Source organism: Homarus americanus, unplaced genomic scaffold, assembly GCF_018991925.1.
Source record: "Homarus americanus isolate GMGI-L3 unplaced genomic scaffold, GMGI_Hamer_2.0 scaffold34921, whole genome shotgun sequence".
Lineage (NCBI taxonomy): Eukaryota > Metazoa > Arthropoda > Malacostraca > Decapoda > Nephropidae > Homarus > Homarus americanus.
The window spans coordinates 4,043,719-4,067,238 of record NW_024741901.1 but is presented as its reverse complement, the minus strand read 5'-3'; the positions used below and the strand labels follow the sequence as shown (position 1 = coordinate 4,067,238).

Sequence of the window (23,520 nt, the reverse complement as noted above, 5' to 3'; positions counted from 1 at the left end):
TACTTCTATACTTTACTCCTAACTAATTAATTTATAATGTATATACAGTATTTATTACTTTAAGGTAACAGGAATGAGAACATTGGCAGAGTAACCTTGTGTGAATAACCTGGGTAAAATTGATTGGCCCCTATGAGGCAAGGTATTAATATGCTTTGTCTGGGGAATTTGCAAATCTTTGAGTGGGAAAGAACTCTGTGTTTTTATTTTGAGATCCTTAATTTGTGTATTTTTCAACAATTATATTAAAATTAAAAGCTTCAGGGTAAGCCAAGAAGGACTTTAATGTAAGAAATGACCTGAGAAGTGAGGCTGCAAGAGACCATTCAGCATAAATGCCAACAACAGGTAATGATGCATAAAAAGGGCTTGAAAATGGATAGATTTTTAGGTGATTTCCTCGAGTATAAATATTAATGGTACAGTATAAAGTAAAAGATCACAACTGTCCTCGGAAGGATAGTGTGTGATGTCTTGGCTGGGGAGCAAAATCATGGGTTCCCATTGCAAAATGGGAATCATTTAAATAATTGCAATTAATATGGACATAACAGCAATCAATATTTTCACCAACAAAGTTTCCTGTTGCCATGTACTAATTTATTTAGCCAATCCACTGCTAAAATCATAGATTGACTTGGAGTTCTTTACGACTTTATATCCCAGGTTTGAACCAAGCCTGAATGATGCCTTCAAGGACTCACCATGTTGGTGCATATGTATGACCTGCACGGTGAGAGCCCAAAGAAAAGCAACAATTGCTGGATTTAGCCAAGGTCATAGAGCAGCAGGTCACCAAGCAGTGTAATGGGACTTGGTGTAGCACAGAAAAAGCAAGTGCTCTACTGAAAATAAAATAAATAAATAAATCCAACCAAGCTCCATTTTGTTTTTTATATTGTTAATACCATTCTAAACTGATGCCCAACTTCGTACTATTGGCAGCTTGAGGCCATGGATATTTTTCATACCAGTTCAATGTTTTCTATTAAGTTAGGCAAAGCAACAAGAAATTTGTTGAATCTTGCAATGAAAACAATATAATTGAGGTCACTGAGGCAGTGCCTTTACAGTGGATCAGACTTATTAGTACCTTGTCAAATCTGAACTCTTAAATTCCCTGTTGATAAGATGAACAAAAACCTGTACCCTGACCTTCATGTACAGTTGCTTCCACATGAATGTACCATGGCCTAGGTGTGTGTGAGGGCACATTTACAAGTTGTGGCAATGCAGCGTCATGGGCATGAAATCGTGGATTACCCTGTTTGCCGGTCTCCATAGTTAGTCCCTGTCACTCGGAGGTAACAAAAGCAATGCTGCATAACACCATTACAGGTTTTGTTTATGTTTTACCCCCCTCTATTGTTATGTGTTTTGTCACATACTGTACAGGGTAATTTCCCTGTTTCACGCCCACTCATTTGGCCCTGTTGGTGTATTGTCACATCTCTTACCCACTCCCAGGCTGTGGTATGTTCATGTGGAGGCAACTGTACTTGTCTTAAAATTCTTTGACACCACTTATTAGCCAAAAATATCTATGACATCAATGTATTTTAGAATTGAATTTGAGCATTTTGTTTCTCTGTCCATACGCGGCCACGATCCCGACACCCCATTTTTCCCATATGAAGCTAAGTTAGCCCGATGGGATTTTGCCCGACACACTGTTTTCGAGGAACCTGACCCCCGCATTGGATAAGGGATTACTGTATACAAGTTGTAAAAAAATGATTACAATACAGTACTCTAATGTGGCTTAGAAATAAAGAAAATATAATATAAAACAAGAAAATGAAGACCATGGGTGTGTAAATTTTAGAAGTGGACATGTATGGAGGCAGTTCTAGCCAAGGTCTTTGCTACAAACTATGTAGCTGACGCACCAGCCCAGCCACCTCGTATAATGTTATTTGTAATGAAACTATACAAGTTTTGAAAAAATCATTACAATACTCTAATGTTGCCTAGAAATAGGGAAAACATAATATAAAACTGTAAAATAAGAAAAAAAAAGAGCATATGTGGGAAGTAAATGAGTTATGGGGTAGTGGGTTACTGGGCTTTAATGCATGACATGACATCACGGCATACACACCCACCACACGTTTGTGAGTCGGCTATGCGGGGTAATTGTCTGAACTATGTTGCGAGCTGGATGTGTGGTAGAACTTATTCTTTGTACAAAAAATAATATAATACTGTACCAGTAAATGTTAATGTGAGGGGTAAATAAGAAATATAATGCAGTAATAATAAAAAAGAAAAAATAGTGCTTTGCCATTTAGCAGGAGACCGTGAAAGAGCGGAGCAGTGAGTGAGGAAACGCAAGCTGTAACTCTCTACCTCCCACCCTTAGTGCTTGCTTCTACACACATATTGATTAATTCCCTTTATGTTTTTGACCTTATGGTAATTAATACAAAAAATTTGGCTCTTACTGTGTGTGGTGCACATTTAAACTGAAATAGGCCTAACTCGCCAAGTTGCCAGATGCGCTATTGACGGTGTATATAACCATGGGTGATTTTAGGGATTTCTAAGGGTAATTTTGACTAAACACATAACCCTTGCACAAGATGTGATGCGACTGTATTCAGAATTCTTAATGAGAGAAGTTGTAAGTGATAATGAAGGACTAAAAGTTAATGGTAAAGTAATATCAAATAAACGCTATGCAGATGATACTGCTCTTATCACAAGCAGTGGAAAATTTTATGTATATGGGAAGTAACATAAGTTGTGATGGTATATGTATGGAAGAACTCTGAAAGACCTAATGAAAACTTAAATTTGAGAAAAAGGCTGATGTATGGGTCAGAAGCCTGGACATTTTCAGCATACACCAGAAAGAGGCTGGAGGCCTTTGAAAAGTGGTGTTATAGGTGAAAGCTAAGAATAAGCTTCACTGACAAGAAAACAAATGAAGAAGAATTAAGATTAGCAAAAACTTGAAGAGAAACACTCAAAATGTACAGAAAAAGAATGAGATACAGTATAGTCTCAGTTCACACGGTCAATTAAACCCATGGAGGTTCGCGTAAAACGAGAAACGCGTAAACGAAATAACAGAACATTTGTAATTAATTGAAATAGAGACTGGGCCGACCCCCAGACTACCCTTTTTCTGACCCAATACGTATGTTGTAGTAAAAATAACATCTTAATTTTATGATGGTATGCACACACAATTAATATTTAAGAGAAATATCAATAATATTAGGTTTTTTAACACTTACTTTAGTAGAAGAGATGGCTGGGCACACGGGTGATGGGGGGTTGGTTCCGAGGCAGAGGGCAGATTATTGGCCCTCACCTGTATCATTTGTATCACCTGTATCACTATCCACCACAGAGGCTTGCAGGGCCTCTTTGTCAAACCCCTCAAAGTCCATATCCTCACTGTCACTATCACTGACTTGGGCTGGCTGTGGTGGGTGGCGGGTGAAGAACTCGGTAATGTTTTGTTAACTGGGCGACCTTGTGCGCACCCTGCCCATGCCGCTTCCCGCGTAAATGATGGAATGAACCTTGTAACTAATAATTGCTGGTCTGGCCAGGTGCCGCGTAAATGACCAAATGCATAAATCGAGACAATACTGTACTTTGGTCATATAATTAGGGATGAGGGGATAACAACAAAAATATTAGTGGGCAAAGTTGAGAGTAGGAGGGTCAGGGGAAGGTAAAAACAGCCTGAGAATGTTAGAGTGAAGGACTGTGGTTACCAACCCTCAGATAGGAGAATTGATTGACTGATTGTGGCAATTATATCCCTGGCGATGCAACAGCTTAGGTCGTATGTCACCGAATTAAAATTAAGGCTTAAAAGACTAAAATAAAATAATGCAAGGTAAAAACACAATAAATAACATAGAACTTTCATAAAGACCATTTAAACGTCGATAAATAAAATTCAAAGGGCTTCCCCTCCCACGTTACCCACTCCTCATCCCAGCACCAAAGATAGACAGTAAGACCCATACCCCCTACCCCCGGGGGTATAGCTACAGGACTTGTGACTTCGAACTGCCCATGCAAGTCGTTTGGGTACCCTTCTTTAATATGAATTTTCTCCACTTAAACTGCACCTATGACACTGCTATCATACATTTATGAAAAGAAGAGATGTTAAGCTTCCTATTGGTATATGATAACATTAGTCTCTCCTGGTGGTACCTTGACCTCCAGTTTTGAGGGTTCGGCGCACCAACTGCAGGAGGTGTTAAACAGTCAATGGCACCACCCGTGTGTGGTCAATGTGGAGGCGGGCCAAAGCAGATGAGGACAGTACTCTGATTGACTGAGGCTGGGATGGTTTGGACTTGTGGAGAGAATACAGAAGTCCAATTGGGTCAAGAAACACAGGAGTTTGAATGCAGAAGGGAGTAGTATAGTTAAGGGTAGGCCAAGAATACCATGGGAAGAGGCGAGAAATTACTTCAGATATGAGATGCCATCAGGCAAGAATAGATCATATTCTATTAACGTAATTCCTTTATTATTTTGAAGTATATGACAAGATTAAACATCTTATTCATTTAATGAGTTACTTTTTAAGGTTAAATATCAATTATTTAAATATTTTCATGGCCAGCTGATGTTATGATCAGATATGTACAAAATAAGGTAACACACAAAAGCTGTCTACTAACAATTTTGTAACTTGTGAAAACAGACAAGGAAGTAAGTTATGTGGTTTAGGCAAGACATCCACCATAGAGACCTTGACATCAAGTTTATCTTTAAAGCTTCATGACACTAATTCACATAACTCATTAAAAAAAATTTATTCAGAGCTCCCCCAAAAAATAACTCATTAAATGATCAACATCTAATGCTACAATACTGTACTGAGATTCCCTGAAAACTGATATGATCCTAAATTGAGATTTGTATCAAAATACAGTGCACTTACAGATAGAATGTACACATTCTAAACAAATTGAAACTTAAAATATTATAAATTCCATAATAATGGGGAAGTTCAATTTATTACTAATATTAACAACATTTACTTCGAGCAATTTCATCAGACTTTGATTAGTTCCTAATAAATAAAAATCATAGTTCATATAACTTTCAACTCTGACCTACGAATTCTAAAACAGGTTGCAATTTTCTTGGTTAGTGGAGGCCGTCCTTGACTTCTCACAATTTCCTTTTGGCCCTCAGGAATTTCCATTGCTTTGTGCATTACCATTCTTGATCTGATTCTCGTCTCCCTCTGGATATGGAAGAGGAAAATGAAACTGAACTAAAAGAAATTAATTGCCCTATCAATTACATATATCCAAATACAGGGGTTCCCCGACTTATGAATAGGAATAAACTTGAAATTTACAGTACAGCATGCCCTTCAAATTTGTGGACTTAGATTATTCGGGGATGACACCCTGGATGTACCCAAGAATGTCTAAGGGTAGTTTTAAAGTTGCTGGCATTTTTGAAGCCAGAACAGGGAGCCATTCATTCTAGAGACAGTAATTTCCTTTACTTGTATTGTAAATATGTGTGTGTGTGTGTGTGTGTGTCTACACACACACACACACAAAGCACATACAAATAAATAATGAGAAAATCCTTTAACAAATAATAAATAACAAAGCACGGAGTAGACTTGAAGGTAGACTCAACATTTTTAATATACATACATTTATTTCTGATTATTTGTGAGAGGATTTTCTCATTATTATTTATTTGTATGTGCAAACAAAAAATATTTTCTAAATGTACATGCAGTAATAATAAAGCAAATAATACAGTTATAAATAATATGCTGATAACCACATAGGAAAATAGAAAACCCAAAGTTCCCAAGCGCTTTTGTGTAATTCACCTGTTACCGGTAAGTACAGGATACTCTCAACTTAACGGAATCCAATACAGGTGCGCCTCTACTTAAGAACGTTCAACTTACAAACTTTCACAGATACAAACATCACTGAGGGGGGGTTACCTGCCAGAACAGGTGTTTAGTGTGGATGAGACTGGATTATTTTGAAGAAAATTCCAGATAGAACAAACACTACCTAAGAGGAGAAGAGTGAGCCAGGTTTTAAGGCTGTATTAAAGGGTATAGCTGTACTAAATATCCATAATCTTTTCATTTTTTACAATATGTTTGGTATCTACAAGAGTAAAGTTGGACTTACAAACAAGCCTCAGGAACGTAACTCGTTCGTAAGTAGAGGAGCACCTGTATAACGAACTCTCGGTTAGCGGAAGAAATTTTTTCCATTATTTTTCACCTGATTTAGTGAACCAATTCGCTAAATCGAGATTAATTCCGTTAATACGCCCACAACTATGAAGACGCCTCAGACACATATGTACATAGAAACATTATTCATAGCTTACCTTAAACCGGGGGGTTTGGTGTTGTTTCCAATTTTTTCTATAATTTCCAAACTTTTTTCAATTGATAGCTGCACTCTTTTGACTTTGTCCCCCACACCACTTCCTTTCCGAGACTTCTGAGACTTTCGGCATGATGTCTAAGTACAATAGTTAGTTGACCAAGATGTAACAGTGAACAACACATGCGGTGGCAGCAGGACACAGATTGAGAGGATGTAAATGAAACCCAAGCGGCGCATTTGGCACAGAATTTAACGGAATCACACTCGATTTAGTGAACTAGTTCGCTAAATTGAGCGAAATTAATGGAAATTTGATTTAGCGGAAATTTTGATTTAATGGAAATGGGTGGCTCGAATTAGCTCGTTAAATCGAGAAAATACTGTACACGAAAGCGCTTGGGAACTTCTTGTTTTTTTTTCCTATATGGTTATCAGCATATACATGGAGTATGCACACCTACAACGATTTATTTGCAGTAATAAACAAACGAGTCACTGCGAGGTGAACTGAATATTCGAGGGGTGAGATGACGAGACAAGGGATGAGGTGATGTGACAAACACATTAACAGTACTACTAAACCATTGTCTTTTAAGATTTTAATTTCAAAGTTTTATTTTAAAATTAACTGATACATGATGGCTCGATATGGCTACTTTTGCACATAGACAACTGATCAGTGAATAAACCAGGGCCATATGGAGACACATTATACTGTACACTACTATAATATTTATTTAGTTCTGAAAAATGTGCTACAATATTATTTACTGAATGTTCAAGACATCCTGTGGTAAGCAGGACCGATCAGCTATTACTGTTCAAAGCAAGAAACTGAGAATATACTATGGTACAATAACTCAGTATGGGCCAATAGGTCCGCTGCAGTTTCCTCCATTCTTATGTTGAGTGTGGGATTTTGGGAGGAAAATTAATTATTTTTTTATAATGTTTTATCAATCCGGCACTAAATGAACCAAGATAATATGGGAGTAGGTAAAACTGCATAGTACTGTTATAAAGGGATTGATTGATTGATACGTTTATTGAGATACAAAAAAACATTAATACATCTCAAAGGGATGAAGTGACATAAGTCATCCTCACCCCAGTCCAGGAATGTCCCTCTCAGGACTCACATAAATCCCTAATATTTCATATAATTAGTTATAATACATAGTTATATTCTAGATGCAAAATTTCTATATTTCTTTAATATTTCATCTATTTTCCCATTTCCAGATAAAAAAAAGGGATTGATGAGCACGGGAGGTGAGTTACTCTTCTCCCTCCTCTGCCACCCGCCAACTCCTCTCCCGGGCTACACACCCAAACGTACTTTTGTACAGTATCTTAATATAATTCATATTATGCTCCTGTAATTAATTCATCTTAATATACAGCAGACCCTTGCCATTCGCGAGTTTGCGATTTGCAATATCGACAATTTGCGATAACCAGATGGTGGCAATGGTGGATAGCTTGCAAACCTTTTCCCACAGCACGAGTCACCCCTTGCAACATCTTGTGTTGTACTCTCAAAACTTTAGTGTTTCTGTGTGAAATGACCCCTAAAAGACTGGCTAGTATCAGTGCTAGTGATGCTAGTGGAATGAAATGTAAAAGGCAGAAGTCAGTGATGACCCTGACAAAGAAAGTTTCATTATTAGAAAAGTTAAAAAGGGGGGAGGAGTCCTGTGTGGCTGGTCAGTTGTTGGTATAGGTATACAGTAGTGCACTAAGGTAGTACAAGTTGCTTTTCGCGGTTTTGCCAATTCGCGCCATTTTTGGGAACCTATCCCTCACGAATGGCAAGGGTCTACTGTATTTCATAATACAAGGTGAATATTCCTATAATAATACAGGGGGTCCCTGGGTTACAAACGTGTTCTGTTCCTGAGGACGTTCTTAAGTAAAAGATGTGTGTAAGTCGAAACACATGCTATGTGCCCAACATACTTACAGAACAATGTTTAAAATCCCACTACCTGTATATAGTCCTTATATACATCTAAAATCACTTAATTTAAGAAAAAAACAAGAAACAGAATGACAAAATACAGTAAATGAAAGTATAAAAATAAGTCATCAGGTAAGTAGAATACTGTAAATTTAAGTTTAACCACATTCATAAGTCGGGGACCCCCTGTAATCGACTTTTCAGAACTGCTAAAGTTATAGGTAAAATCCTAGACGTAATTTGTAACAACACACCTGATTCACACCAATGGGTGGCCTTGACCACCACCACAACAGCTTTATTCTATTTATTTATTTATATTTTTTTACAGGGATTACCGGTAGCCCACATAATAGGAGCACGTTACATCTAAAGACTTGAGCACTGGTAAAGGCTAGGCTCGGGAGAGAGCATTTGCCAGCACAATATTCTGCCCACAGATAAGTTCAATTTTCAGGTTGTAAGGCTGAAGAGCTAAAGCCCACCTCAGTAGTCACTGGGTGTTATGTTTCAGTCTTTCACAAATGTAAGTGTGCAGTGTTTTTTTATTTTTTAATTATTGTTTTTTTTTTTGGAATATTAGTACATGTTTTATTAAATATTGCTTAAATGTGTACAACATAATGATCACAGAATTTATGCAGCTGTGTTCCCCTATTCCTATTAATCTCATTAGATATTATGTTTCTCCAAAGTGAATTTGCCTAACACACCGTTTTTGAGGAACCTAAACCCAGGGTTGGAGGAAGGGCTTACTGTGCTGTACAACATTCATTACCTCATAAGATATGCATTTTAATGGTGGGGAATGACCAATCCTCCCAATAATGGACAAGGCTTGCATGAATTCCTGTAGTTCAGTATTGGGAGGGTTTACTACTTTAATATTAATTAAAAAAGTATGAATAGCACAAAGAAAAATTAATTTTCTCACCTTCTTTAGATACAAATTTGAGGGAGTGTGAAAATATTCAGAAACGTGAACTCTTTCCATCAGGGCCATCCTTCAAAAATTCATGGCCTAAGCCATTGCCACACTTTCCACACAATACCTGAAAAAGATAATATTCATATACTGTACTGTCAAAATAGCATGACCATAAATTGAAGGGTTCACAATTTTAAAAGTTCTCATTTCTAAAAGCCTTGTATCTGTAGTTATAGTATATAGCAAAAAAATACTTTGTTCCATATTTTTCTAAATACTGTACAGGGTGTCCACATTGAAATGAAACAACACTGAAGCCAAGCCCAGCCTAGCCTAATTTAAGTTTCTGTGCTTAAGGATTTTTTGTGTTTCAGATTGAAACATGATGACCCCACAAGAAAAGACGAAATATGTGTTATGTATGGCCAAACTGAAGTCATCTACCCCGGTGCAATAACAATTCTGTACACCATTTGGCAAGGAACCACAGACTCAAAGAGACCTGTACGCATGGATGAAACAATTAGAGGAAACTGGCAGTGTTCTAAAACAGCATGGTGGAGGAAAGTCCAGAACATTGCAGGAGGATGTTGAACGTATACATGCTGCATCCCACAGAAGCCCAAGAAAGACCATCCGCTGTGCAGTACCAAATTGCAAATTCCATGTTCAACATTGCATAAAGTAGTGCAAACATGGCTGCAGCTCTATGCATATAAGTTTCAACTGATTTAGCAGCTCAGACAACACCACTTGAGTACCTGAACTGGGTCATGTTTTCCGATGAAGCAACATTTCAAACATGTGGGCTCGTTAATAGACAATTGCTGCATCTGTGGAGTGGAGAAGCCACAAGGACGAAAGAGGCAGTCCAAAAGTTAACGTTTGGTGTGGTCTTATGTTACACTACAGGACTGTCGGCTCATTGTGACAGACCTTGTGTACAGTCGCTCAAAAAGTATCTGAAAAATATTGTTCATGACAATATGACACATCGGACGTTTGTTTTGGGGAAATGGTAGAGGACCACAATGGCTGCCATATAAAACGTCTCCTGCCGCTTGTCATTAACGTGTTTCATATGAATATAATTAATATGGTTATATTAATGGAGAATGAGAGTCTAAAAAGACATTATCTACGTTAGACACATACAGTCAACAATATGTGCATGGTAATGCTTAAATTTTCCTCTGCTCAACAACAACAACATCAACTAAATGCTTATGTTGACTGTATCCATATACGTATAGCATTTGGTATGCATGTATGTATTATATATCAGGGTATGTATTATATATCAGGGTATGTTATATTAATAGGTAAGGTAAACAGTAATGGCATCTCATGTTCATTGAATTAATATTTGGTGTAATCACTTCCCGCATCCAGAATACATAGTTTGGGTTCATAGCAATATGGCAACTCTACACTGTCGTCGATATTGTGTTTCACATTGGGCATCAAATACGCTATGTATGGTGATTATACTGCTTTCATACAGGTATGGCTGTTATGCAATGTTTACAGTTTACATGCCGATGGATACCCTACTTGTAATTATAAAGATAAACTGCCCAGACAACAGGGGTTGTATTGTTCGTTTTGACATCCACTGGACCCCACTTTTCAGATACCTTTTTGAGCGACTGTACCTAAGACATGCTTCAGCTGTTTGTGGCACCGCAAGTAGAGGACTGCCAACCGAATCTCATATTCCAGCAGGATTTGGGCTCCTCCCACTGGCCCCATGACATCCACTACTTCCTTAATGCTTGGGTATCAGATCGCTGGCTGGGTAGGGACGGACTCGTTTCCTGGCCACCAAGATTTCCTGACCTTACCAAGCTTGATTTTTTTTTCTTTGGAGTTATGTCAAGTCCAAAATGTACTCCACAAAGGTGCAGGACATTGTTCATCTGAACGAGTACATCACAGCGGCTGTGGTCTCCATAACCATGAGATGTTAAAAAATATGTGGAGGGAAATTGAGAACCGTTGTGACTTACTTCGTGCTACGAATGGTGCAAATGTTGAATGTCTAATCTAATGTGCCTGAATTATATACAGCTCCTCCCTGACTTACGACGGGGTTAGGGACCCAAATCCAGGTCGTAAGTCGAAATGGTCGAAAGTCGAAAATGCTTAAATGATATATCAGCAAATCTAAAATGGGTGTCTCTTTTTCTTCTCAGCACCACAAAACTCTCACTTTTAAGCTTGCCAGCCATTTTAAAGTGAATTACAAACGAAAATTTTGTCAGTACACAGCGCAATCACTGATGTTGGAACTTGAAAATACGTAATTTGACAAAATTTTGGTATGACTGAGGTGGTCGTATGTCCGGGTGGTCGTAAGTTGAGTAGGTCGTGAGTCGGGGAGTAGCTGTATAGTGTAATGTAGCATATACACCTGGCTATATTTTGATGAAGATTTAAGGTTGGGCATTCTAACACTTAAGAAATTATGACAATTTTTCTGGGGAATTTCCAGGTCAAAAATGAAGGATTTATCCATTTTTCTAGAAGACTTCAGTGCCAGATGGTCTCCATGGTACACTGGTACAATATTGGATGACTTGCCCCAAAATCAGCAAGGGCAAATGTCTTAATCCCTGTGGATACACCAATTTCATGTTTCTTCCTGTGCTTGAAATGAGGGAACACCCCAGCAAATGTTCTAATAAAATGAAGGTTTATTTAGAACTGTGATTATCCAAGTAAGCAAAGCACAAAGTACAGTTCAATACAGTACAGTATATTGTAATATTAGTGTGTCCATCATGTTATTACAGTACTATGAAAAGAAGTTTGTTTCCTTACACTAAAATTCAAAGAAAGTCGCAGATTACATCATTCGGCTTAAGTCAGGTCAAAGGTCAATGTGATAACACCTTTGTCTTATATTTCTCAATAAATCTATAAGGAAGAAAGGGCAGCTCTCTTCAAGATCTTTAAAACCAGAAGAGCAACAGCTTTGTAAAAGTCAATTTTGAGAATAATTGTGTACTTCATCTTATAAAATCATCAAGTTCTGGTCAAATTTCAGTGATGTTTATCTCATAAACTAAAGGCCACAGCAGTCTGAAATCTGGGTAATAGTTTTCTCCAAAATTTTAAGAAATATGCAAAAATTCATCCAAACATAAATTCTTAAACGCTATTTTCAAAAGTATAACCTATTATAGTACAGTACTAAAATATAAAATGATATCTAACCTTGAATGCACCTGGTCGACCCTCTTCAGGAGCCTTGCTCACAGAGTCCTTATAGATGGTGTCAGTGAATGATGGCCAGGGAGTGGTGTGCTCATACTTAGCCCGGCTGGAGAACAACTGGTAACCACACTCTACACATACGTACACACCTGCAATCCCCTATTCATTAAGCACACCAATTCATAAGCCCTTACCTTCTTAAATAACAGGAAATGGGACTAAAATCTAATGCAAGATACATTTCATGTTGTACAATACTGTAAATGGTACTAAAAGATTTATTTTATAGTACTACAGTATATTAATATTAAAAAAAAAGAGCAATTTAAGTTAAGTATATGTTGTTATTAATGTCTTGATACAGCCGAGTCTTAATAATACTGTACATAGTTATCACATCAACCCTCATTAACTGCACTGCCACTGTCCATGTTACCTATCCTTATAGAGTACAGTATATTTCTATATACCCAGTTCTAAGGAACAAAGATGTTGCATTTTTGTGTACTGTACTGTACTGCACAGTAAACCCTTCATATACTGGATGTTCGGAATATTCCAATAAGTTAACTTTTGTTTATGCTGTACAGTATTTGTGCAAAATTTTTACCAGAACAACTTAGCTTGGGAATATTTATTCAGTTTTCTACAACAAGTGAGCTGGCCCAATCCACATGACAGCTACACTTTCCTCAGTTTTTGAGGAAACGAGGACCCCAAGCTTTGTTCTCTCAGTAATTCACATCAACAATAATGTTATGATCAACTGTTGATAATAGAGTATTTTTTGTCATCTTAGTAAATTGTGCTCTTATAAACTTATACAATATGTCAATAACCAGAAGTAATCATATCTGAGGTATAACCAGAGAAGCCCAATTTTGTGAGGTTCTCAAATGGAGAAAATTATGAAGTGAGTGACTCCATTTTCTCTGCTATTCCCCACAGCCAGTCCTAGTAGCACTCCCAAACTTTCACCCACACCACCCAAATCCTCTTCAACCCAAACTCCCAGCACCATTACCTCCAGCAATTTGTAAGTTACCCTACACGACCTCATCATGGTTAAAATAAGAAGTGAACAATCTTTGCTTGTATAGTTTCCATATTTGTAGGAATTTAAATTTTCTATGGCAGGTGCCACCATAAGTAAGTTTTAATATATATATATTTTTTTATTGTATGTGAACCCCAATGCATATACCATATCACAATATTACTTTACTTTATCCTCTTTACCATTTGTCAGTCAGTTGAGAAGTCAGTCAGCTTTCTGCTGCACAGTGTTGGCAAATACAGCACACACACACACACATGGGTTGTGTTACAATATTATCAGACAGGTAATTCCAAAAGTTCACAACTCTTACTACAAAGAAATCAGCTTTGACAGTTCAAAGTACTCTACTAATTCTAGTTTCTTTAAATTGAGTCCCACTGCCTGTCATAAATGTCTACTGTCCCATTATGTTAATTGCATTTGAAAAGTATCCTTTTACATTGTCTTTTTCGATATGTTGTGAAAGGAATTCATTTAAGCTTGTTTAATCATTAAATGAGTTCTTACTTCATCCTATATCAACAGCTATCCACTAGTGGGATTGTTTCTGTAATCCTCGTTAAAGTGAGCCTGGATATATAAACTCATGATTACAATACTGTACTATACACTATTTCCACGATGAGGCAGAAATAAAAATTCTGGCAAAATGAGAGTTGATTGTTCCTAACAGTGACTTTGCTCTTCTTGCAATTAGATTCTAAGTCCCACATTCCAATTTCCATTCTATTAATGTGAATTAGCTGTACATGGTATAGAAAAAAATGGGTAAGGCTGGACTGTTGACATACTCATATATTGTACTTAATATTTAATAAATCATAATATGTACACTAAGGTCCTGCTTAATAAATACCCAGCATACCTTCAAATGCAAATACATGTACAGGTATAAAAGTGTTTTTTCAACTGTACAAATTTCATTTATGGCCCAGTCTGGATTACTGTATACAGGTAAGGGAACTCTACTTTAAAAAAAAACCTAACATCCCTAGAAAAGGTGCAGCACAAAGCAGTTAAGATGATTCCGGAACTATGTCATATTGATTATCCAAGTAGACTGAGGGCCTTAGGGATAACAATCCTTAAGACAAGGTACTGTACTGTATAATAGGGCAGATCTCTTTGAAACTTTCAAAATCCTGAAAGGGATGGAAAACAGGAACCCAACCCCTTTCTTTGTGATGTCACACACCACACAAAATGAACATTAGGAAATTCTGTACTTCTTCACATAGAGGGTGGTAGACCTATGGAACTGTCTAACAGCCAATCTGTGGAATCGTGAACAGTACCGGGCTTCAAAAGAACACTTGACAAAATTATCAAGAACAATGCTGGGATCCTACAGAGGCCAATGGCCTCCTTCCTGTGGCATGACCATCTCTAGTGGGTGGCCATTAGGTAAATAACCAAATATTGTAATGAGAATTCAGTTTAACAACTCTCATGTCTTAGGGCACAGGTATTAAAAATCAATAAACGATCCTCTACTCATTTTAACAAACAATATTTCAAGTGAAAAACTGCTCCTGTGTGGGCTGTGCCTGCCTTCAGTCTCAACAATGCATATGCTAATTGTTAGTATTTTTCTTCTCTTAATTCACACTTCATCATTTTATTCCTTATTCACTTAAACAATAAACAGAAACTTTAAACTCATAATCTTATTAGATTTCCGTCTCTGGTAAACATGAGAATTTTTCAGAGTAAAAAGTGACTCATAACATAAGTGCAGAGGACCTTGAGGTTATAACATAAAGGTGGCTTTGTTGGGCTGCCATATCCTTGGTGGCACCAATTACTGTTTAACCTGTACTGTCTATGTATACTGTATGATGAATCAATGTGAACTTGTCTGACAATTTTACTGAATACCTTTCAATAAACTTTTTATAACAGTAAGTACAATAATTATGTTTGGTCCTAGAGGCCACAATAAAAATAAAAATCACAAACATAAAACACTTTATAATACAGTACAGTATAAAAGTCACAGTACAGTCACTGAGAGCCCACAATAGATATAAGTTGTATTATTAGGCAGGAGTACAAACTAAAATACCTGCACTGTACAGTACAGTGTAATCACATAATCTGTACTCACAAGCCACCGAGCAGGACCCTTTAACCACTTGTAATTGGGATCCCCTCTGTGCTGAATAAAATCGTCTGATGTAAGCCAAATAAAATTTTAAAAGTGACATTCCCAAACAGAAGGAGTTAAGAGAACCATATGAAGAGGCTGATATACAGTGCAGTACATGTACGTACAGGTATAGCAGCCTTTACAGGAGGTCCCCGAGTTACGAACATCCACCGATATGAATGCAGTTAAAATTTAAATTTACAGTAACTGTATTCTATTTACCTAATGACTTATTTTTTTACTTTCATTTACTGTATTTTGTCATTCTATTACCTGTACTTCTTTTCTCTTAAATTAAGCGATTTTAGCTGTATAAAAGAACTTGGGCTATGATACACTGTATTTATATGGAGTTTCTTGAAGCTAGATTACGACCCAACATAGGTGACTTTATTCCTCCATGGTATAGATATGTAGATGATGTGCTTTGTCTATGGCCTAGAAACAGTGACCCAATAGAATTTTCAGACAAGCTTAATTATCTTGTCTCTAGGATTACCTTCAAAATTGAAAGAGAGATAAATGGATCCCTTCCATTTCTTGATATGCTTATCATGAAAAATACTCATAACTATAAATCTAAGGTGTACAGAAAGCCTACACAGGTAGACAGTTTCATACATTTTTTTTTTATCGAGCCACCATGAGTCTACCAAAATGTCAGTTTTTTCTGCTATGTTTTTGAGATGTTTGCATATTTGTGACCCTGAATTTATTGAAGAAGAAATGCAACACATTCAGTCCATTGCACAAAAACTTGGGTACCCTTCATTGTTTTAAAAGGGCTAAACAATCCTTTTATTCTACTCAAACTCGGCAAGTTCCTACATTTAAGAATATTTTGACTCTACCTTATCGCAATGAATTTGTCCCATTAGTTCAGTCCCTTAAATTATTAAACATTAATGTTGTTTTTAAGTATATCTCAACTATTACTAATATATTAATTAAGAATAGCCCAACCTTGAATGTAAATGGAAGTGTTTACTGTATTCAATGTAGCAATTGTAATGGAAATTATGTAGGTCAGACTGGGAAAGCATTGCAACTCAGAATTAAACAACACAAGTACAATATCAGAACAGCATCTGAAAGCAGTGCACTGTTCGTTCACATAAGGAACAATAATCATCCCATCTATTGGGAAAACAATTTAGAAGTGTATAAATCATCATGTGTCACAGAAAGACATCTAGTTGAAGCAAGTTTGATTAGAGAAATGTATTCTTTAAACCTTAGTGACGGTCAGTACAAAACTGATAATATGTTACACAAATTTATTTGTCAGTGGCCCAAGGTTAAAAATGCTTTGAAAGCATGTAAGGTAGATGTATGATAGATGATTAGTGGGTCTCATATTTTTTACCAGACGTGAATTGACTAGTTCTGTGGCCCGTTCTTATAATCTCTTCTTATGTTTGCTGTGTGGTTGGTGTGTGGATTAGTGGATGTCATGTTTTTTGACCTGACCTAATGTTTTGTAAGGTCACCCTGTGTACATAAGTTCTCTCTCAGTCTTTGTAATTCAGTTGCCTCTACTAAAGATGTCTTGAATAAGGACAAAAGCTAAGGTCCTCTCTCTCTCTCTCTCTCTCTCTCTCTCTCTCTCTCTCTCTATATATATATATATATATATATATATATATATATATATATATATATATATACTGTATATATATATATATATATATATATATATATATATATATATATATATATATATATATATATATATATATATATATATATATATATAAGTATATATATACCTGTATATACTGGGATTAGCCCACCCGGGCGCAGATCACTGACCCAAATCGAGGTCGGGGGTTAATAAAAACAAAACAAAAACAATAATACTGTAATAATAATAATACCTGTAATAACCAAAAAATTGAATATTAAACTTTTAAAATTATTGAATAGTATAAATTCTTGATATTTACTAAAATAGTAAGGAATTTAAGCCCTAGAACCGATTAATGTATTGGCGGACTGATACTAAAGCTGGTTGCCCGGTCAGTGCAAGCGAAAACATGTTGAGGTCGGTTCGTAAGAACTTCATTAACCGAATTTTTTTCGTTAACCGAATTGAAGATCCTTATGGAAGGCAGTTCGTTAATCGAAATTACGTTAACCGAGGGGTCACTGTATCTTCTGCATTGTTTGAAGTCATGTACATATTTCCTTCACCTGAAGATAGATATAACATGTAATTCCTTGACAATTTTAAAATCGATTTTCTTTGTTTTACATGTAATATACTATAGGACTAGGCGTGTGTCTGCTTGTGTGTGTGTTCTGGGCAGCCGAAACGGCACAATCATTTTTCATCAAACTTGGTGGAAAAATCGCAAAAAATTCGTAGAGTGGAAAAATCTGGTCCCATGTCGAAGGTTTCTTTAGGAAGGCATTAGATAATAATTTTATTTACGATAGAAAACGATGCAAGTCTACGGACTTGGCGAACCCTAATTAACCAAGCAAGTCTACGGACTTGGCACACCCACATTCGCTGTACGCTGTTATGAGCGTTCAAACTCTCACAAGGGCACGAACGTGCCCGTGATCACTTGTCTGTTACTATAATGTATTGTGTATAAATATACTTCTACTGACACAAACTATTTAACTATCATCTTGCCCTGAAAATATAAATGCTGTATATGTCAACAGTTCAACCTTCACCAAATACTTGAATATTCAGTAAAGCTTCTACCATAGTATAAAGATGAAGCCTGAAGAGGAGGGCCTTGTTATATACAGTACTATATACTGTATTATACATTCCAGGTACAATAGTCACAAAACTCCTTAAGTGATAAATAATTTGGTTCCTTAAATGTAATAATTACAGTATAGGGATAAGAAAAAGCTCCATATACTATAACAAGAGCAAAACTGAATTAACAAAATACAATGCAGTAGATGTTACCACAGTAATTTTATATTTTGAATAAAGCAATTAAAAATTTTGTTTCTAATCACTTCAAAAACCACTCACATTCAGGTTCATTTAGCAATTGCAATTCAACAGCAAAACAATAAAACAAATCCATATAAGGTTAGTTTCATGCCAGACAAAGAAATCTCTCTAAGTTTATGACAAACGACATGTAATTCACTTGCAGTACAGTATAATTAGTTCACATTAAATGGCCACCCATGATGCTGATCACATGCCTCTTGATTTAAGGGTAGCAAAATAAATGACAGTACTGTACCTTCAATGCAAGTTTACTTTCTTTCCTTTTCTGGACAGAATCACTCTTTATAGTGTTTACAAATGCAGGCCATGGTGTTCCATGGTTGTACTTCATTTTACTTGAAAACAACTCATGCCCACATTTACGACAAACATAGATGCCTGGAAGTAGTTACATTAATGATAAATATCAAGTACTGTACAGGCACCAAGATAAGAAAAAATTATGCCCTAATTTAAACAATGCTAAACTAGTTCTGATCATACAGTAGAGTACAGTACAGTATGTATATGCACGTACGTATGTGTGTGTGTGTGTGTGTGTGTGTGTGTACTGTACTGTACTGTACCGGGGTTGGTATGATTATTACAATACTGTACTGTACAGTGAATTTAATTGATTACAATAAGAACAAATAATTATTGATTATAATCCATATCATATTTTTTCTTTATTCAAGTAGGTACTGTATTGCTCATCATACCCATCAAGTATGTACTGTATTGCTCATCATACCCATCAAGTAGGTACTGTATTGTTCATCATACCCATCAAGTAGGTACTGTATTGCTCATCATACCCATCAAGTAGGTACTGTATTGCTCATCATACCCATCAAGTAGGTACTGTATTGCTCATCATACCCATCAAGTAGGTACTGTATTGCTCATCATACCCACACAAAAAACACTATTAGTTGGCTTACTGTTCAAACATATCATATGCTGAGCAAATCTAATAGGGACTGATAATTTCTAATTCCTAGCTCCATAAGCAATAAATAGCTGATATTCATATTTATAAAATAAGTGCTGTATTGCAATACAAAGTCTAACAGACTAATCTAAATAGATACTTATAATGAATTCAGTCTATTATAACTAATACCTTCTAATTTGTGCATATAAACACTGTTAGCACTGCTAGTATAGCCCACTCATGCTCACATTGTCTCCAAGTGGTGGGTGGGCCTTTTTCCCGGGGAGGGAGGTGTGTGTGTGTGTGTGTGTAGGGGTATTTGACAGCTGTCAGGTGCTGACTGTTAATTTGGCATGAGATTGATTGCATTGATTCAGGTATAATTCCTGGTAACTTCATCTCAGCCAGCTCCTCACTTAGCTTAATGTCCATGACCTGCCTTTAAAGCATATTAAAAGATAGGGGCGGCTTGTATTAAATGCTGAAAAAATTCCGAATCAACCCCCTATTTTGGCACTCCTGGGCTTGTGAGTGTCACCATGCTTGGGTATAAAAGGGTAGGCAGTATAGTCTGGGCTTCAGTGTATACAGTCGTGGCCAAAAGTAATCACCAACTCCACCACATAACCCTTGCACCTGGCTGGGTCCTTTCTGTGCGCCCCTCTAACAGACAGTAGTGATTATATAAATGTCAGCTGCATATATTATGTTTATATATAATTACTACACCCACAGTAATTGAACTATGAACAAGTGTCTAGTAAATACTTTTTAATACTGAAGCAAGTACAGTTCAGTATGTCACATAACCTCCTTGTCTTTCAAATGACCTTTGTACACCATTGTCAAAGTTAGTCATCAGTTTATCCACCAGCGACTTTAGTCATCCCCAGACTCTCAACACACGTGTGGTCACGAAGCTCGCTACAACTCGCTTCAACTCTTCTAACACTCATAGTGTTAGTTACGGTGATATCATACTGTACTCTAATTGTGCATAAACTACGTATTTTCTTAATAAAAGGAGGAAAGACCATTTCGGTTTGTAGACTTAACCCAAAAACATTTCTTGTTGTAACTTCTAGTATTCATCAGTGATTACAACAGGTAAACAGAGGTAACAAAGGTGGCACCTTTTACTTCAAATTCATATTTCTACAACCAGTCTTTTATGCTAATAACTGAAAACAATTGGTCAGCAGTTTTTATGCCTTTCTCCATTTTTGCACATGTGATATGCACCAGTGAGACCATTACCATTTTAAGTTTGTACATTACACATCAACATAATGGGTACTGTATTTTTTTCCTTTTTCTAGAAGCAATTCTAACGCATACTTCTATTTCCATTAACATTCCAATGCATTCTCACCGCATGGCATATACAGTATAACGTTTCCCAAAGCATGTTATGACACACTTGTGACCCTGTTCCAAAGCACATCCCCATAAGGTGAGAAAACAGCTTTACCAATTTTCATGAAACTTGGTGACAACACCCTGGGGGATCCCTGAAGTGTTGTTGTCACTTTCCTAATCGGGTAACCCAAAATTATAACAACAACAAAAATTAATAGCAACGTGGCATTGGGTACTTTCAGTTGCCAACTATATTATTCAACCCCCATTTAAGGGTGTTTTGTAGTAGGGTTTAAAGAGGCCAAATGCACAAATCCCATTTATGTAATAATGTTATATTTGGAGACTTAACGCCAACAATTTTCATGCCCGACCCACCCTCCCCTGACCTGACTTTATTCGCTAGTCTGGCAATATATTTCACGAGGAGCTGTCCCGTTATGTTACAGACAGACAAGAAACACACATTTGAGTGTTATTATACAAGATTAATATATCGATGCTTGACGTCTAGCTTTATACCTATGTATGTACAGTATATGCCTTGCATTAACCGCCAATTCTGGTGTTAACCATCTACTCCACCTTTACCGAAAAGTTTTCTTTTATAGAACTTTTTCTCCAAAAGTGGCTCCTTCCCACGAATCAGTCTCACAAAGTATTACCAACTTACTCAACACAAACGAATAGCTATCCTCAATGTTATGAAAGTGAATTTTTTCTGCTTAATATGCTGGGGTAGTCCAGGAGGTGGAGCTAGGAAGTTAGGTAAGGTTCGGAAGGTTTGGGGTTAAGTTAGTTAGATTAGATTCTGTGTATTGTCATTTCCATTTTCTTATTTTGTATCATGCAAATAACATCTCCAGAAATTTGGGTGCATTTCAATAAGTAGTTCCTTCTGTTAAATATCTCCTCCACCATTACCTCTTTTATCATCTTAAAAGAAAAATATTCTTTATAAGGAAAGAACCAAGGAATCCAGGTACATGTTCAGTACTACATATATTATTTCTGTTGTTGCCACCCAAAGAATTTGGGGAATTTTATGGTTGCAATCAATAGTTTAGACAATTCTAAGACACTTCTTCTATGACATTTCCCTAATAAACAAACAATGTGTACAGTATATGCCAGGAGTCCACGAGGCGTAGTCCCCTGGTTAGGTCGTTTGCGAGAGAAACATCAAAGAAGGAAAGTGTTTTAGAATTGTCTAAAATATTGATTGCAAACATAAAATTCTCAAAATTCTTTGGGAGGCAACAAGTAAAATTTTTACCAGAGCCCATTCTCTAAAGCTCCCCCATGCACGCTAAGTTCAGCCTGTCAGTCCAACTGAACTGAAGGCTTGTGGAGAGTGGCATTTGCCCACATATGATTCAGTTCTGCCCAAAGGCTGGACCTCAGTTGTTACAATAGTATATGGTTAAATGCTGCAGGTGTATGTAGGGTGTTGAAAAAGGAGAAGAGGTGTTTTTGTGAGAAATGGTCTAAAGACTGGCAACTGAAGAGACAAAATTTTCTCATTCTAGGCTATTGACAGAACTAGATTGGAAAGTGCTGATTGGTTCACTACTAACTTTGAATGGACCAAGAAACATACTTGAAGTTACAGTAAATGTGCATTACAGCAACCATGGAATTTGAAAAAAAAAAAAAAAAAAAAAAAGTTTTCTGATGGGCTTGTATGCAATTAGTTCAAATCTGACCTTCGTTTTTGTCGGAAATCACTCGTTTGTGATTTAGTCTTCCCCTCATAATATTTGTATCGATTGCGTGTTCTGAATTCCCGGTACTCTGTGCTTGCTGACTTATACCATATAACCAAACTTAACATTACCTAGCCAGGGGTTTCGCCCCTGGACCCCCAAGCACTAAGTAATAACCCTAACCTAACCTAATCTAATCTAATCTAATCTAATCTAATCTAATCTAATCTAACCTAACCTAACCTAACCTAACACAACTCAGATTAAATTAAGTTTTCCAATTTTTTTTGACTTTGTGACACCAAATACTAGTCGAGGTTAAGTTAGGTTAGGTACATGCACTCGATCTATTAACTCAGATTAAATTAAGTTTTCCAATTTTTTGTGACTTTCTGACACCAAATACTAGTCGAGAAGTGATTAGCAGTCCGATCTATTCATGTAGGACCATTATTTGACCTCATTGCGGCTATATTTGGCTACAGTTGGGTACATTTTGGGTACATTTTGGGTACATTTGGGTAATTAGTCGTACCACATAATAAACAATTACTTAAACAGCTACAAAATAAGCTGAGGTAACACAATTCAACTGACTAACCTGGCTTAAAGTGGTCCCGGTATTTTTCTTCTTTATACCACGAACAAAATGCCATATTATAGGGTTTTGACGCTACTGTGGCACCAAGCAATGTACCAGCTGCTTCCTGTCGAGGGCTCACACTGTTCTCAGCCATGGCTACGGCAGCTGGGTGGGCGCCAGTTAATGTTTTTACTTTATTTTCATCCTCGCTAGCCGCCCGGGTGATCGGTCACGTCTCTGTTATACACTGTTGGCAAATACTGGGCCTGCACCGGCTCCTGAATGT

General features: G+C 36.8%; 1 protein-coding gene across 1 annotated transcript; it reads right to left on the bottom strand.

Annotated features, from left to right (window-relative positions):
• Positions 1-4,482: 4,482 nt before the first annotated feature.
• On the bottom strand, positions 4,483-23,520 carry LOC121876266 (methionine-R-sulfoxide reductase B1-A-like). The gene is made up of 4 exons (XM_042381301.1): positions 23,253-23,520; positions 18,906-19,048; positions 9,260-9,377; positions 4,483-5,230 (listed from the first exon to the last, which is right to left on the bottom strand). The coding sequence occupies exons 1-4, from the start codon at positions 23,386-23,388 to the stop codon at positions 5,175-5,177; spliced, it is 453 nt and encodes a 150-aa protein (XP_042237235.1). The 5' UTR covers positions 23,389-23,520; the 3' UTR covers positions 4,483-5,174.